General features: G+C 45.1%; 1 protein-coding gene across 3 annotated transcripts in view; it reads right to left on the reverse strand.

Annotated features, from left to right (window-relative positions):
* Window positions 1–18,318, reverse strand: part of LOC126539768 (motile sperm domain-containing protein 1-like) — a 148,839-nt gene that overhangs the window by 40,996 nt on the left and 89,525 nt on the right. For all 3 annotated transcript variants that reach the window (XM_050186609.3, XM_050186610.3, XM_055075753.1), the window contains exon 5: window positions 4,721–4,945. In XM_050186609.3, coding sequence (XP_050042566.1) covers window positions 4,721–4,945 — 225 coding nt within the window. The remainder of the gene's footprint in view (window positions 1–4,720; window positions 4,946–18,318) is intronic.

Below are 18,318 nucleotides of genomic sequence, written 5' to 3' on the forward strand. Positions count from 1 at the left end.
AAGACATCAACCAGAAATCTTCATCAATCATGAAGAGAGAAAAAAAAAATATATACATAAAGATGACACATAAATTAGGACCTTATGGCCGTGAAAACAATTATGAACATTTAGGAAAAACAGTCCTTTGCAAGAAAAAACAAGAAAAGCGCTTCACATTATGACGTCAATGCCTCGAATGAGTCACTGTTTTGAAGCATACATAGCGGCAAAGCGTTCCACTCTGTAATCGTTCGTGGAAAAAATGAAAACTTGAATGTGTTAGTACGTGTTCTAAATGGTGTTATTGATTCAGCATGACGATTTCGAGTCACTCGTGACATCAGAGGTTGGACGTACTGAGCAGGGTCTAATGCGAGATGGTTGTTTTTTAAGTGAAAAAGAAATTTTAGTCTCAAAATTTTTCGACGTAGCTTAAGTTCCTGGATATTATTTTGCTGCATCATTAAGGTTGGGGAGTCCGTCAGGCGGTATCGAGAAAAGATAAACCGAATGGATTTACGTTGAATCATTTCTAGAGCATCAATGTTTTTCTTAGTGTGTGGGTCCCAAATAACACATGCGTATTCGAGGGTAGGTCTAATGATTGAATTATAGGCCAACAGCTTGACGGATGGAGGGGCTTGTCGAAGTTTATATTTGAGGAAGCATAACTTACAGAAGGCGGATGCGCATATGTTGGATACGTGGTTATTCCAACTCAGATTCTTCGTTATTATTACGCCAAGGTACTTATATTCGCTCACTTCTTTGAGTGGGTGAGATGATAGCGTGTATGGAAAAGAGAAGTAATTTTTCTTTCTAGTTACATTCATGTACACTGTTTTTTCGGAGTTCAGCTTCATACCCCATTGGTTGCACCACTGAAAAACATTATTCATGCAATTATTTAGAAGCACCTGATCGTCTACGCTATCGATTTCCTTAAACATAACGCAATCGTCAGCGAATAGCCTTATTTCGACAGGTTCAGGGATAACATCAACAATGTCATTAATATATATTAAAAAAAGTAAAGGTCCTAAAACACTTCCCTGAGGAACACCTGATGTAACCGGAAGTTTGGATGAGCAGTAATCGTTTATATTAACGAACTGTGTGCGATTAAACAAGTAAGCGGCAACCCAATCCACAATAAAGTTTGGAAGGCCAATAGTCTTAAGCTTGAAAATGAGTTTAGCGTGAGGAACTAAATCAAAGGCTTTCTTAAAGTCCAAAAAAATAACATCAATTTGTCCGGATTTATCTAAAATAGATGCGAAAGTATGTACGACCGAGACCAATTGAGTAACAGTGGAAAAACCCTTCCTAAAACCATGTTGAAAAGGGGTTAATATATTCCTATTGTTTAGAAAATCAGTGATATAGTTGGCTATGATATGCTCAAGAATTTTGCAACAGGAAGAAGTGAGAGATATGGGACAATAATTTGAGACCAATGACTTATCCCCTGTTTTGAATACTGGCACGATTCGCGCTATTTTCCAATCGCCGGGAATGCTAGATGAACGCAGGGAAGCACTGAAGATGATTACAAGATAGTTAGCAACCATCTCGGCATATCGACGCAGAAACGCATTTTGGATATTATCAGGGCCTGGTGAAGTTTTAGTCTTTAAATTGAGGAGCATAGACACCACGCCTGATAATGATACGATGTCGGAGTCAAGATGACATGACGTGGTATCGACGCATGCGTTATCGCAAGCCTTTGGGAAAACGCTCTGAAAGTAAACGTTAAACTGCGAAGCGATTTTTTGTTTATCTGTAACAAGGGTGTCGTTATGCATTATTTGATTAACACCCTCTTTTTTTCGGCACAAGTGGGACCAGAATTTTTCAGGGGCGGTCTGGATAAAGTTTGGCAGCGTATGTTGAAAATAGTTCTGCTTTGCATGGCTTACAGCTTGGTTGAATAGTGTCTGATTCGTTCGGATAATGCTGTGACTTTACAGTAACTTTTTCTTAGATACGTAGATTTATTGGAAGCTTATACATATATATTTAAATATCTCGTTGCGAGGTTTTGTGTATGCGCGCAGTGAACTTTGTTTCCACTGACACCTTTCTGCCCTTTATCAAGCTGTATCTTCGAATTTGTATATTTCATTGTATCTTCGCATTTCTAATGTATGAGGGCGAGTCAAATGAAAGTGAGCCAAGCCATCCCGCGCAATAATAGTTCGGTTCATTATCTGCAAGGCATGTGCGTAGCACACAGACATCTCTCATTTACAAAATTACACACAAGTGTGAGGATAAATGTTGTTTAATGCTCTCATATGCTGGGTTGAACATGGTTGCGTGACATAATGGACGCTCCAAAAGTTGAACAGCTTGGTGTCGTGAGGTTTTTGATAGCTGAAGGCGTTTCCCAAAAAGAAATTAGTCGCCGTATGGCTGCCGTGTACGTTGAACTTGGCATTTCATTGGCCACTGTGAAGCATTGGAGCAAACGTTTCAAAGAAGGATGTGAAAGTTGCAAATACGATCCAAGACCAGGCCAAAGCTGCTGTGCAATCAATTACAACACAATTTCAAAGGTTGATGAGCTTGTTAGACAAGGACAGACAATAAGCATCGGTGAACTGGCAGAGCGTGCGAACATCAGCCACGGTTCGGTTCACACCATAATTCATAAACATCTCGGTTATCGGCTTTTGTGTGCGCAATGGATGCCCAAGATTTTGAACCACCGCCAGTAGACGGAGAGGTTTGGCGCTGCCTTGACTCATCTGATCCGGTATCACAATGAGGGTGACGACGCCTTGTCCGTAATTGTGACCGGGGACAAATCGTGGTGCCACTATTATGAGCCTGAAACATGACGGCAAAGCTTACTGTGTAAACATTTGAATTCACCACCCCAAAGAAAGAAAAGGTCGTCATTTCCGCTGGAAATGTGTAGTTGACTTATCTTTAGCTAAAACGAGAGAGACTGTCAATCATTTCCAATATTGTGAAATTCCAAATCAGCTGCATGCCGCAATCAAAAACAAACAATGTGGAAAAATGACAAGTGGGGTCATCTTGCTCCACGACAATGCCCGTCCCCATGTAGCTGATGTGGTGAACACAAAACTGGCAATGTTCGAGTGGGAAGCACTCCAACATCCGCCATACAGCCCAGACCCCTCACCTTGAGACTTCCACATTTGGGGGCAATTAAAGGAACAGCTCAAGGGAACCAGATACATGTTGGACGATGACGTGAAAGAGTCAGTTACAGACTTTTTGAAGCAGCGATCCAAGGAGTTTTATGAGACAGGAATCAGGCGACTTGTCAGACAGTGGGACAAATGTCTAGATGGTCATGGAAACTACTTTTAAATAAAGTGCGCCATTTGTCATATATTCGCAGTGGCTCACTTTCATTTGCCTCACCTTCGTATATTTTGCAGAACTCCTGCATTTTTTTATTTTTCCTTGGCCGTTGAATTTGTACAAAAATGTAAGCAAGGCTCTTGAATGACAAAGATTTATTAAAATATTTGTCCTCATCTTGTTCATTTCATAGCCTTTACATTTTTAATATCAGCGGCATGCACTGCTTTGCTGGTTTCAAGCTGATATAGTTCTAAAGTTCGCGTCATATTTTCTTTACTTACTAAATAGACAAAAACATGGAAGCATTGATATCAGTTATTTCGGGTACAATTTTTGGGACATACAAGTATATTCTTTCATGAAAAAATACATATTTTACTTGTCTTCACAGTTTGTAGCATTCAAGAATTCGTTTGCAGCATCTTTGGCAATTATAATGCAATTATTATTCATGTATTTGATCCCTCAACAAATTCATAACGAGGAGGCCGAGCTGCAATGTGACGCACTAATGCAACACACTAACAGGCATGTGCTTACACACTATGGCACCACATGTTACGACTTGCAGTTCCAATATTTTTGACACCTGCAATGTGGTAGTGTTTGTATAACTGTTTAAACCGCATCACTCAGGGTCCCCGCCAGCAAATGGGCAATCGAGACCTCTTGTACTACGGATCCAAGAGTTGTCTTTGGAACACCAGACAGGTTTAATTGTCCCATGTTTTGCGCACATTCACATTTACCCACTATGGCAATGTGGGCCTGTTGGTATGTCATAGCAAAGTTTAGCACTCTGTCCTTTATCATATTTTTCTTCCCATGCACTTGATCTATTCAACACCTTGATCATGTATCTCAAATCACAAATCGTCTTCTAATGCTCTCGAAAATCTTCTGAAAATACATGCAACAAAGCTGATGGCATTAATTCCTTTCTTTATGCTGGCAATCAAAAGCCGACGCTTGTCTGCATCTGCAGCAGTGGAGTCCACAGAGTTGCCCCAGCTGAAGATGCACTTCACATTCACTTCCGAAAGTTATTTTTGCGCCTGAATACAGCACAGTGGCAGCCTGTTGACCTTGAGTCATCTGACAATGCAGCAATCATAGATGGAACACGTTAGGATCTCACTGATTCCCACTGACACCGCTACCATTCCACGATGCCACTGGGAGAGACAGGAATCTGCACATACTAGCGCGAGGAGAAGAGTGGCACGGCACGCTGGTTCAAGGCTACATTCCTCCTAGCCAATAAAATGGTCTATATGGAAGTCAGGGGAGGGGCTGGGTCAGCCACTTTCCATCTCCTGTCCTCGTGTTCATGTGCCCTGTTATCAGCCATGCATTCCTACCATGCTGTATACATGCAGAGGCAGAGACCTACCAAGGATGTAGGCGGCAATCAGTTTCTGCTGGTGGGTGAGCTGCAGAAACGGATGGCTACTGCTGCTGCTGCTGCTGCTGCTGCTGCCACTTGCTCCCTCTAGTGGCAGCACCAGAGCCACTAGGCAGGCCACAGCCACCACAAAAACTGCAGGGCTTGGGCCGTTTGTGGTTCTTTGACTCAGCCGACGGTCAGCTCCAAGTGATGGCTCCAGGGGCACAGAACCTGCAGACAGGAGAGGGCCCTCAATGGCTTCCTTCTAAATTTCGATGCACATGCTGTATTGTCAGTGAACACCAATGTCACAGTGGAAGGTTCCAACCTGTCTCTGTATATATTGCATTAAAGGTACAGTGGAAACAGAGCAGTGAGCCACATTAGAGCAGTGGTCAGATCGACACTCCACCCACGTTGTCAACAGGATCAGGGGGCCTTGAACGGTGGATAAAAAGAGCGGAACAGAGCTCGCAGACCAATTGGCAAATAGCAAATGCAGCCTTAAAGGGTTCCTGAAACGGTTCCGACAAAATTTGTAGGCACATAAGGTACTGCTACAGTAAAACATTTGCACCACAGTTAGTGCGAAGCGTCTCATATGAAGAGGGCTACGGACGATTACGAGTTGCTCTCCTCCATAGCCATGCATTTCCTCCTCAACTAATTCACCGAGTGATCGTGGCTAAGCAACACCTTCACTGACTGTGCGTCATGGTGGGACGTCGTGTCATCTACTTCCAGTTGTCTTTGAGCCAGCATGCGGAGCCTCTCCAACTTTTCCGCCAGCCACCTGGCTGTTAATTCCAAGCAAGAGCTATCAAAGCAGCATTCGTTGCAAGAATTTAGTCACAGTGCCGAGCGTGTCCAGTATTCCAGTAACCATAAGCGAGCTGGGCATTTCAATGGGTGGTGGAGGCGTAAACTAAAGCACTTCCATATTACTATTGCTGCGATGAAGGAGCTTTAGCATAGGCGTACGTGAGCAATCTACGTATCAGCGAACGTCGGCGTACGTATCAGCGAACCGTCTATCACTCTTCATGACAAGGAATTGCGTTACCTATGTCAATTTTGATTATGCGTCAGATTGTCACAGTTGCCTCGATGCATCTTTGTGCCTCGTGCATGTCATGGATTATAAACTGGCACCTATATATATGTTATACATATCTTCAATAAAATATCAGTTGAGAGTCAGCGCCATGTCGTCGTTTTTATGCCTTCTTGTATACTTGTCTTGTATTGTGTTGTAATGAACCACTATGATTCCCACCAACTGGCCCAACTTGCCGTTTTGGTGCGTGAGCAGCCTGATCACTCTAAATCAGTCTGAATGGCCCAGCCACCTGGTGGCGCAGAGCTTAACCAGCCAAACAAAGAGCTAATATAGTTCTAATCAAGCATAAAACAATTTAAACACCTAAAAAAACAATGTGTTCATGATTACGCTCCAGTCAAAAATTTACACCAGCAGAAAAGTAGAACGCACATTGTTACTGCTATATTAGTTCTGTGTTTGGTTGACCTCTGTGCCACCAGGAGGCTGCACCATGCAGACCGTCCATGTTTGCGCCTCCAATCATTTTGTGAAACGCCTAGATCTAGTCTGCTTGTGCTTGCATTTAGCCGAATACTGGACACGCAAAACACTATTGTGCTAGTAATTTTCCAGCCTAATGTAATGGCCGCAAGCACACAAATCCTGGTGCCGATTGGATGCTGACAGTCCGATGAGCTGAAGGCAGCAGTCACTTTGCTTGTCTGCTGCCTTGCAGAGGGACACGATGCCGCAGCTTGACATATTGTCAGTCGCTATGTTTACAGCCCACAACCTAACAAGGACAAACCATGGTTCATGCACAAAGAAGGATCAAGGCCAAAATTGACTGCGTAGCTCTTGTCAACACAGAGCACGTTGTAACTCAAGCAGACGACACTTGCTGTGTGCCAGAAGTCTTGAGTGAAGTGATAAATTGTCCTTGTGCATTCTCTTTCTGTTACTTTCTTTTTTATAGAAACAAATGAACTAACACTCTTACTACAAATGAACTAACACTAACTATTACGAACAACATTTGTTCTTCATAAAGTTAGAACAATTATTCATGATGCATCCTGGGCAGCCACTCGGATAGCTCGCCCTAATGCATCATATGGTCCCCTCGTGTCACCTGGTCATGGGTGGCCGAAAACTCAGGGGAGTGATGTGCTGTGATCTGTAGTGATGTACATTTTTAAAACCTTATAATAGATTACATGCTTTACGCGGAACCCTTACATGCATCAATTAATGATCACAAGGACCTACCCTAATGACTTAGTATGCTTGTACAAAATCGTCAAAATCATTTCAGGGTCCCTTTAAGAGTGGAACACGATAGCATCCAAAACTCCCTGACTGCTTCTCATGCTTCCTGACAACTGCAGCTTATGTAACGGTAATGTTTACCGGGAACTGCTGGCGGCGAACACTATACACAAAGGCAAGCTTTCTGGTAGAAACACGGCCTCTGGCATGGGTCGATCCCGAAGACAGTGCACAGCCGCACCAAAGAAATGACATCATTTTCAGATTTCTGTTATTGTTTTGCACTTTTCAGCCTGAGAACATTTAACGTAAAAGGCATGCACTGTCGGTGTTTCGCTTCATGACATTTGTTAGTGGGCTGTAATTCTCAAAATTCTGAGGAATAATTTCCTCAAGAATATAAGACATGTAAGAATGTATGAGCAACTTTAGTGATAGAATGTTGTAGCAATATAACCTACACATACCGCATGTCATATAGCGAGGCGTGGCAGATACATATACCTAAATATACACGGCAATTCTCACTTACAGTACGCTGACGCCGTACGCAGACACCACATTTTCTGTGACATGGGGCCCTTGAGACTATCTATCGCAAAGTGACATGACACGACACAACACGAGACCAGTGTTGCTGCCACAGAAACCGTGCCAGCGGATACAAGGCGTGTCACAATGCAGTCACAATGAGAAAAGTTAGAAATGGTGCTACCAGCATGATACCTCGATGATACACAACTTGAGGTTAACGAAAAACTGGGAAAACCTTTGCGTGATCAGTAAATGCATCCTGGTACATACAGCTACTTAGCAGTAACACTAATGTGTGCACACACAACGCTCATGCCAGTAGTCCATGGAAGCCAGAACACTGCCCAGGCTATGGCAGAGACGACTGAGCGGATTGTGCAAGTGATTCACCTTGTTAGAGTGAGATGAAATACCAGCTACCCTGGTCTCATACCCTATGTGAAGGTGACCTGGCTTCGATGCTTTGCAGCTAAACTCGCTCCACATCTCTATATGCATTCGCCTATCGATAATTGCAACTTAACGAAGACCACCAAGAAGTCCACAACTGACTGGGAGCCTGAAATACCGAATTTAGAAGAAAATAAGTGACCTTATTCCACAAGTGGCCAAAAAAGGTGTGCCATATTCTTGGATTGTAATTTCTGAGAACACCTTCAATTTCGCGTGACTAGTGCAAGACACATCAGTGTCTACGAGCGATGGCAATCTTGGCACAGAGCCAGTCACGCTGTCTTATCCCAGTGCCGGTAACACTATCACCCCTCCAGTGTCAGTCATGCAAAATATTGCAAAGTGATGCCCCAAGTTTGTCAATGCATTGCTGTGCACACATACGCTTGCCTGGGTTTAGGCAGTCTGCAGCCATGTTTTTCTAGTGATGTCTTTTCTTATGCTATTCCTTTTCATGCTTTTCACGCTTCGTCAGTGGTCTGAGCAATGCTATGCCAGCGTTATTATTGGGATCAGCCGGCTGCAGGCTTGATAAGGGTGCCACAGAACCGAGTGGAAAGCACCGCCGCTAAATTGCGGCCTGTACTCGACCATAGTCATGCTTTCACAACAGACAGACAAAAGTACAGTCAATGTATGCACTGAATCTTTATCTCTTGGCAACGAAACAAACGTTGATGGTGCTGTGACAGCCAAATGATAACGTATTTCCTCACAACAGTCCGGCACTTTCCTCACCACTTGAAACTGATTAAGAAGTCACCCAAGGCAGTGTCGCTATTTAACACATAAATTAACCAATGCTAGACGCATGAAACAGAACTTGCATGACAAATCACACAAATTGCAAATGCAGCCTTTATAAGTGGCTTAGCTCGTCCTGTGCTTTAGGCATGTTCAGCAGCCATCAGGTCGATTAGGCTTTGTCATTTTCAGTTTCTAGGAAGCATCAGCGACGTGACTAACAACATATCAAAACTAAAATATTGCTCCAGTTAACAAACCACCTTCCGGACACCCAATTTTCCAGACATGCCTGATAATTCAGTCACCTTCACGGCACCACCACGTACTCCACCGCATAGAGTCAATGTATAAGAACGTCTGAAATTTTGAATGCAAGAACACCTTGCTGTTCAATTTTCCGCACTTTTTGCCATGAATAGAGGTGTGAAACAGAATTAATCGAAGCCACCACTGCCAGCATTTTCATTACATCCCCGCTTCAAACCGGCACTCTCACAGGTCGATCCGCTGGCAGCCATAGCCACCACTGGGGTAACGCTAGGCCTTGCTGCTTCGACGTTCGCTACCAAGCTTCCTGCCATGTTTCTCATTGAAATAAGTCGCCGTTGTCAGCAATGGCGCCAACGCAGCCTTGGCTACGCTCGTCGATAGCTTTGACGCGAATAAAGTAAGGCCCGTTTCATAATGCCTGGTTCTCAAGTCAGCTTCACCATAATACAGTGATGTTATACTACGGTGAAGAATACCAAGAGTGGAAAGGGACAACTGTACCGGGTCACAGTATGTATCTCTTAATTATACATGCATGCCCTCGCTAACTCGTGTCACAGTACGAGCACCAATACACCTCATAAGTGTACTGACAGGCCTTCAGAGCTATTTCAGACGTTCCTGTGGCTATTTGGGTCCTTGGAGGCAGTAAAAGGCATGCATGAATTTTTTCGGATTGTCTAAGCTTTTTTTATGTTTTGTCGGCTTCTAGAAAATCCGAAAAATCGGATCCTGACCGTATTTCTACTCGACTCCATCACCAAATGAACAGGTGATTGCGCAGTCAGAGTCGAAATTATTGCACATGGTGCTGTAAGGTGCCCGAAATTTCAGTTGCCCTTATACATCTAAGTTTATCTGGAGCCAGGGGCAGTGCTGCAGAGCTGTCCGAATAATCAAGCATGTCAAATGATCAGTTGGCGGCTATTCCTCAACCCTACATGCGTGAACTACACATGCATGTTGACACAGTCACAGCATGATGGCAGAGGTGCAAATGTGCCCCTAATGTCCCAATTGTTATCACAACAGGTCTTGTAAATAGTTCTTACAGCAACAAAAAGCTTTAAATTATATTAAGTCCAAAGCAGCTGAAGGTTAAACCATGAATATTCTTCTAACTTGAACACGACAATAATAAAGGTAGGAAATGGGCTGCCACACTGCTCCCTGCTGAGCACACATGAACACTTTTCATGTCTAAATTTATTGCCCACGAAGAAGAATGCGATTAAGGTTAAAGCCATTTATGTGTACTGAGCAACCAAAAAACAACTATCAACGTGGTGCCATAAATAAAAAGTGGTAAAATGCCACAATTGCAATAAAACAATTGCATCGAGTTATACAATAGGGCAATCACTAAAGCAGTGACAGTCAGACCGTATCAAGACCAGCACTTTGGTATATATTTTATTGTGATAGAAATTACATGGACACACCAGACGCATTTCTTCCACTGCCTTTGGTGTCATCGTGAGGTTCCGTATAAAGTCCAAGGGTGATAAAACCATCGCAGCACGTCGTATGCTGTACGTGTGAATGGAAGAGTGCAAGGGTGAGCCGGCGATCGCAGCTCAATCTCGTGCACGCAAGGAGGAAAGCAGGGAGGAAGCACGCCATCTTCGGTTGCGTGCAACGCTCCAGGGGGAAGGGAGGGAGGGGGGATGGGACATTCTGCTCTGGATGGCCCGGGCGCTGTATATTGCAAGCCATCTGCAACGGGGACAAAGCCCACTGTGCACTGTGTTTTCACGGCTTATTTCACATTGATGAAAGATGCAACATGAAGATCAATTCACTGCTGCTGTCGCTCTTCCTGCAAGGAGCAAGTTTAGGCGGTCATCAAGTAAGATGTGTTCATGTTTGCTTGCGTACATGTTACACCGTGCTTGTTAATTTAGTTAGTATACCTATGTTTAGAAGTTTACACGGCCCATAAAACTGCTATCCTGTCATGTATAAAGACTAATATGCGTGTATTTGGTGCGGCGGACGGCCAGTGACTCTAAAAGAAGAGAAAGAATAGTGGCATTCGGCGCGAGCTCGCAGGACGCGGCACCACGGCCAACAGCCGATTACGAAGGCACCCGAGTTCTGGAATAAGGAGAAGAGAAGAGAAACAAGTTCGTTTTTTTTTTTCTGTCGAGAACTCCAGTGTGCAGCGTGGAAGAAGCGAGGCTGTCGGACTACGGGTCTGAAGCTCAAGACGTCAGGAACGCCGAGTAGAGATGCGAAACTGGCGGGCTCCAGGCCCGAGCTTCAAGACTTCAGCTACGGTCCGGACTCAGTCCTACCTCCAGCCTGTGGTCTTCACAGATCCTGGTGACATGGAGCGGAAGGCAAGAACTTTCTACCATTCACCTCCTGTGACTCCTTAGCCAAGCTGCGGCTGATCCTAAAGAAGCAAGCAGCCGCTGATGCTCACGCGACCGATGCTCTGAGCTGCACCGCACCACATGTCAAGTAATTGTGACTGCTCACGGACCTTACGGTAGTAAATAATTGTTTAGTTGTGTGAGAACATCTAGAGTTGCATGAACGTGTTTGTTAATTATGGCATCTCATTTAGTTGGTTTGTCTGTGTTATGCTTGGTTTTAATTATATGCATGTTTCGTTAACAATCGACTTCGTTGTTACTCTTCCCCACTGTTGATCTGTCTCAGTGGTGGCCAGAACAATTCGAATCGTGCAAGTGTGAATACACTACCGGGCAAGCAACCCTGCATTAACGTAAGCAAACCAAAATGATAACATATCCTTACTTTGTATAGCTAGCTGTGGCTAATGCAGTCAATGCTTTGCCTTTCAGGTGAAACCGCGACTTTTATTTGTTTCGCAGGAACAAAGTTTGTTTTTGTAGATGAACTCTTTTTCAAGAGGTAGTGACTACAGTGACGGGGCCCGGTACTTTAACGTGTGCACTACAGCAACGGGGCCCGGCACTTTAACATCTGCACTACAGTGACGGGGCCCGGCACTTTAACATCTGCACTACAGTGACGGCGCCCAACACTTCAACATCTACACTACAGAGGCAGGGTACGGCTCTTTAACCACATTGACATATGACAAAAATACGAACATATATATGGACATGTTGATATAAGAACGGTACTCGACGTCCCATGACCATGATCGTATATGACAAAAGGTGGAGAATAGCTATAAATTCAAACAGCGCTAAACGACAGGACCAGAGTGAGGAGGAGACAAACACGGCGCTGTTTGAATTTATAGTTACCATGCAACACCAACTCGCCCAATCCGCTGCCCTTGTGGAGAATAGCGTTTTTGCGATTTCGATTTTTGTTGCACATGAATATTTTCTCAGCGATCAGTGATCAAATCTCGATACATCTTGCGTGAAGGTTGGGCTGAAAAGTGGCTTCTTCGTAGCGCGTAGCTTGTGGAGAAATGTTTAGGAATTTTCCCAGAATAAGAAGACAACAAAAGAAATAGTGTTTGAAACAAACAAGCTGTTAGGCTTACATGAGAAAATACTCAAGCATGACAAAAAAAATTGTGCATGCAGGAGGGCCCCAGACTTGGAACTTTGCAAAATCGCAAAAATAGCATGCTCCATTTCTTGTCATATAAAACGTTTTCCCAAGAAAACTAGAGCATTTCAAGCTAAGGGTTACTCCTTTGTGTCAACATATTCGCCCATCACATATAAAAATTCTATAGAAAACAAAAAAAAATGGTAATGGGACTTTGATTAGCGTAATTTCAACACACCCATATTGAGAAAACTTTGCATAATTTCGAAAATTTCACACAATTCCGACAAGACCACACCTTACTTTCTGGCATAGATGTGACAGACACCCATTTAAAGTGCAGTCACTTCAGGCACGCGTCACACCCAATGGCGTTATCATGAATCCTTTGCTGACATGCACTACATGTCCACAAACTATGATTACGCTTCTGAGTAATTGTTGCAGTGAGCGCGGCCCACTCATTATCGGTGAAATAGTTCCGAATTTCACCTATCTCAACTCTGTCGTCCAGAACCGCTGAAGGAACTTTCTCAGGGGCGACTTCAATTCCTTTTTCACCAATCTTGTGTCCCCTGATAGCCTTTGGAGACATGGAACAACATACCCTCCCAAAAAAATGCAACAATTTCGGCAAAGCACTACAATCATATTTATTAGCTATAAACCACTAATTTGGTGCCTGTATTCCTGCTAGGCGTTCTCTTTTTTGCGGTTTGATAATTTATGTAACTGGTGATAATTTTTATGCATGCTGTAAAAAAATTCTTTTTTTTTCTGTTTTTAATGTGCTAATGTGTTGCATTCATTCTCTGCATTGATCCCCCTATGCTTGTACCGAATGTGTATTATATTTCACACCCGGACCCATCCACTAGCTTGCGCCTATTGGGTCCAACAGTTTTTTGCGTATGCAGTGTAACACCTATGATGATGGTAATAAAGAAAGAAAGAAAGAAAGAAAGTTTACTAAAATGGAAAGGGAATGGTACAAGGCGCATTAAAAATAAAGGGCATGGCATATGTTGATGCTTGTGTAGCACCAGGCAATGAATACTGTACTAGATTTAAAAAAAAGAAGCAGCGGGTAATTGCTCGCTTAGAAGACCGATAAGCATCCAGTGCGATGCAACTTGAGAAATAATGATATTGAAGCTTCGGAGACTTTAGAAGAAAAGAAAAAGAAAACACTGAATCATCACGACGGCACAGCACAAGTCGCCGTATAGACGTTGAAGTCCCTAGCTATAACGAAATTATTTTTTAACAGCTCTGATAGTGTACATGCAACAATGGTTGCTTACGTACGGTCAAATGCTCATATACTGCGGCATAAAGCTCATGGCACGGTGCGAAAACGCTCTTGTAGCAAAAGCGAAACATTGTGTGCGGACATGCATGCAGACGCGCAGTCGGTCAAGGCAAACCCGTACGATCGCTGCATTGAAGCTTCATTCTGTGATACTCCATTTGGTTACAAAGACGGCCCACTATAAGAACTTATTTCACATAGTTTTCTCTCAGCGAGTGCTACCTTTAACGCAAGAAACTGGTTTGGGGGAATCGATCGCGGCGACCACGCGCAGTGTCCCAGCTTACCGTACGTAGTAGGTAACGAGATAGCGTCTAATTCTGTGCCTTCTGTTTGTCTAAGATTATTATTTTAATGGTAAGACGCTTCTGTCATTTCGAGAGTACCTGCAAAAATGTCCAGGAGAGCTCCCGCGTAGTATGTTTATTTAGTGCCGATAGCCAAACCTACCTATGCGGAGCGCGCCGCGTTATCCCTCAGACTACGCAAGTGAGGCGCTTCCGACAGATGGCGACTCCGTAAGCACTCGCCCCCGTTAGTTTTTGTAGGAAACTCTATGCTCGCCCCCAATACCGACATTGTGACGCATGTAGTGACGGCCCCGTCGCTACAGTGTTGTTGTTAAAGTGACGGGCCCCGTCACTGTAGTGCTGTTGTTAAAGTGCCGGGCCCCGTCACTGTAGTGCAGATGTTAAAGTACCGGGCCCCGTCACTGTAGTCACTGCCTTTTCAAAAAGCTTTCAGCAAGACCAAATAGGACCGTAACTTTTTTTTTTTTTTTTGCTAAGGTAATTAAGAGCCAGTTTTTCCAACTTGTCACATGAGGCTCATATATAATTCCTTGGATGTATGCGGAGTGCCCGCCTGCACTCAAAGGCCCGGTCTAGGCCTATCATCAGTGAACATGGCCAAGCCTGGCCTGTGAGCTCATAAATTCAAGCCCAAGCTGAGCCCAAGCACGAGGGTATTAGGCCCGGTTCGAGCATGCCAAAAATTGCTTTACTGACCCTGGCCTCGCCAGCAGCCCAGCCTGTGCGGTGCCCTAGAGTGCATCCTCCATTGTGGGACTTCACTTAAACAGAATAACCAAGGAACCTTCACTGTTGGTTGGTTCATTGCACTTCAGAAATATTTTCATGTGTCCAAAAAAAAAATTGGCAGAAATCACCAGGGGATGACTGTCCACATCAAATGAGAGCATCATGGTTTAAATTTGCTAAGCTGTCCAAATATTACAAGACCATGATGCTGGACTTGTGATGGAATTGTGTTGGACGATAATGGCATGACAACAGCATGGATTTATTTGCACCTCCATCGCTGAGCTGCTTCAGTGTTGCTGGCTTCATAATGCCCTTGCCATCAGTCAGCCTAGCGCTGGCGCTCCAACGCCAGATTGGCCATCCATGAAAACTGTGGAAAGTTCCGCACAAAAGCCATTGCTTAACCATATACCTAACACAGACCAGCTAGACACATCCACAGTTTTGCACACTGGCTACCATGAACAAGTTGGGCTAGCCCACTCTATGAAGTGCCAATTTGTCTCACCAAAGAAAGTCTGAGAGCACCTACAGGTCCAGTTCTGTTTTTCGGTCACAGATGGTGCTGCAAAAAATTCGAAATCTCCGTGGAAGCATTTTTAAAGTTGTCAACAAGAAAAATGGTGTTGGCGGCACCTGAGGCACACTGAGACCACCCTTCTCAACTTCTCAAAACTCCCAATACAGCAGAAAGAATCCCATGAATATACGCAATGTGCCTCAACCAGCCAGTCGCGCGGCAATTGCGTGACAGTGCAGTCCACTTATAACGATACCAAGAACGAAAAATCCAACTGTTATAACTGATCATCACTATATATGGACTGCCGTAAAAAAAGAAGAAAAAAGCTGCCGAACATACCTTCGCAGCTCCAAAACCAATTTTGCTACTTGCATTCACGGAAGTTTCAGCTTCACAATTGCGGTGTGCATCATGTCCAGCGGCTGCGCGAACAGTGGCAGCTATAACTTACTGTGCATGAAATCAATAAGCAACTCTATCGATGACAGTGCACTTTGCGTGAACATTGGGGTCGGTGTCACAGACAAGCCACTGCCAATATCACCGCCCCCGTCGCACAATGCCGCCATCTGTCACTACAATGATCGCGCTGTCATAGAAGCTTCGCAGAATGAGGCAGCGCTATCTGTACTCAGAAACTCCACCATTGAAGCACCACCTAACTGCCAGTAGCGACGTGCTCCCAGAGTTCGGTAATGTCAGCGGCTGCTACCGTGCTGGTTTCATACATGGGGGTTTCGCCCTGGCACACAAAGCCTGCCATTTCCGTTGATCAGCATGGTCACTGGTTCTAGCCTTCACGATCACAATTTTCAGAATCATTGATACTGTCATGGTGCCACAAGAGGGACAAAGACGATGATCACCAACAAGACAAAAGAGACGCTGTAGTGGGGCTAACCTAACGTTCGGCAATACTGGTTGTACCGGCCATATCTTCTGCAGAGTAAACATGGTCCATTTAGCCTTATATCTCTGCCCGTTTCATTTTTGATGGAGGTGCGGGGTACTGCACAGGACGGAACTCCACAGCGGGCTTTTGCTTGGCCGTCCTGCCATGCTGACGGACGACCAGGCCACTGGGTTAAGCGCGGCACCACCACCCGGCGCACCCGGGTTGTCAGCATCCGCGACACCGCAACCGTCAGTCGTCTTGACCCATCCGTGCGACTCTGGCACCTCCTCTGGTAACGGTACCGACAAAGTCGACATCGAAGAATAGCTTGGCATATACCAACGCATCGCTGCACACAACCGATGGGACGGCACAGTGATGCTCACAAACCTTCTCTTTTACCTCCAGGGACCAGCATGCACCTGGTATGACACAAACGAAGAAAAGTTGACCAGCTGGGACGTATGCAAGCAAAAACTTCGCGACCTCTTCGGCAAGCTTGCTGGTCGCAAGTGCACCGCTGTGAAAGATCTATCCTGTCAGGCTCAGGCAGCTACCGAGTCGTACGTTGTGTACATCCTTGATGTCCTAGCTCTTTGCCGCCACGTCGATGCCAGTATGCCCAAGGCTGACAAAGTGAGGCGCATTCTGAAAGGCATCGCCGATGATGCGTTTAACTTGTTCGTTTTTAAAGACTACTCAACGTTAGACGAAATTATCCATGAGTGCAGACGTTTCGAAGACGCAAAGAGCCTTCACATTGGCAGACAGTTTGTGCAGCTTCCCAACACCGCTGCTACATCATCGTGCGAAGACGCTCATTTAGCCCTTTAATCGTCCACTCCAGATAGCGTTGTCCGAATTGTACGGCACGAAATCGAGGCTGCGTCACCATCTTCTTTCGTGCACTCTTCTGAGGATGCGCAATCGATGATCTCCCTCATCCGCGCAAATGTCCTTGAATAGCTGGCCAACACAGGAATTCAACCCGTGTGCTCCATAACACCCCCTCCGGTTAGCCCTGCCCCTCTTCATCGACTTGCACCGACATTTTGACGCTACCGAGATCTCGCCCAATGGTGAACACCAGACGACAAGCCCATATGCTTCCATTGTAGTGGCATGGGGCGCATTTCTAACTATTGCCGTTATCATCAGCCCTCGTTTTCACGCTCTACATTCTACTACCGCTACAATGACAACCAGTGCCAGCCATTTCATGCTCCAAATGCTCCCGACATACCATGACCGCGGCCTTTCTGCATCCATTAGACGCTCGAGCCGTTTGCCATTGCCGCACAGCAGTCAGTCCTGCTCGCTCCTGCCCCGTCATTTTTCACCGCCTCACCCTTATGTACGCTATTCCCCGGAAAACTGACGGATGCAGCTCCCGGTGTTGACGCTGCATTGGGCTCTTGACCTGCAAATCCCCTCCTTACCTTGCTAACAGATCAGAAGCTAATCGCCGTGGAAGCTGATGCCCTACCTGTCACTGCCCTGATCGACACCGGCGCACACATCTCAGTCATGAGCGCTGATCTCTGGAAGCGGCTCATGAAAGTGTTCCCTCCTGCCAAATCCTGCGTTGTACGAATCACTGATGGGGTAACTCCTGCTGCGCTAAGAATGTGTGCCGCTCGTGTCAGCGTCGGCAGTCGCCACACATCTGTATTGTTCCGTGTACTTGATCACTGCCCTCACGACGTGATCCTTGGCCTTGATTTTTTATCTGCCCACTCAGCTATAATTGACTGCTCGGCTGGTGTAGTCAAACTTGATTTCCCTGATGTTACCGCCCTTACTGATACCATACCGATCTAGCTCTGTTGCGCCGACTTTGTTTGTCTATCTCCGCAGACAATGATGACTTGTATCACTGCTGTGCCCAACCCGTGTACTGAATGGTGACTATGTCATCACTCCCTATGTCAGTGCCTTACTTTTGCACGGCGTGTCGTTTCCTCACACCGTAGTTACCGAATTGGCTAACAAAACTTACCTTCCGCTCCTGA

This window comes from Dermacentor andersoni, chromosome 2 (genome assembly GCF_023375885.2).
Source record: "Dermacentor andersoni chromosome 2, qqDerAnde1_hic_scaffold, whole genome shotgun sequence".
Lineage (NCBI taxonomy): Eukaryota > Metazoa > Arthropoda > Arachnida > Ixodida > Ixodidae > Dermacentor > Dermacentor andersoni.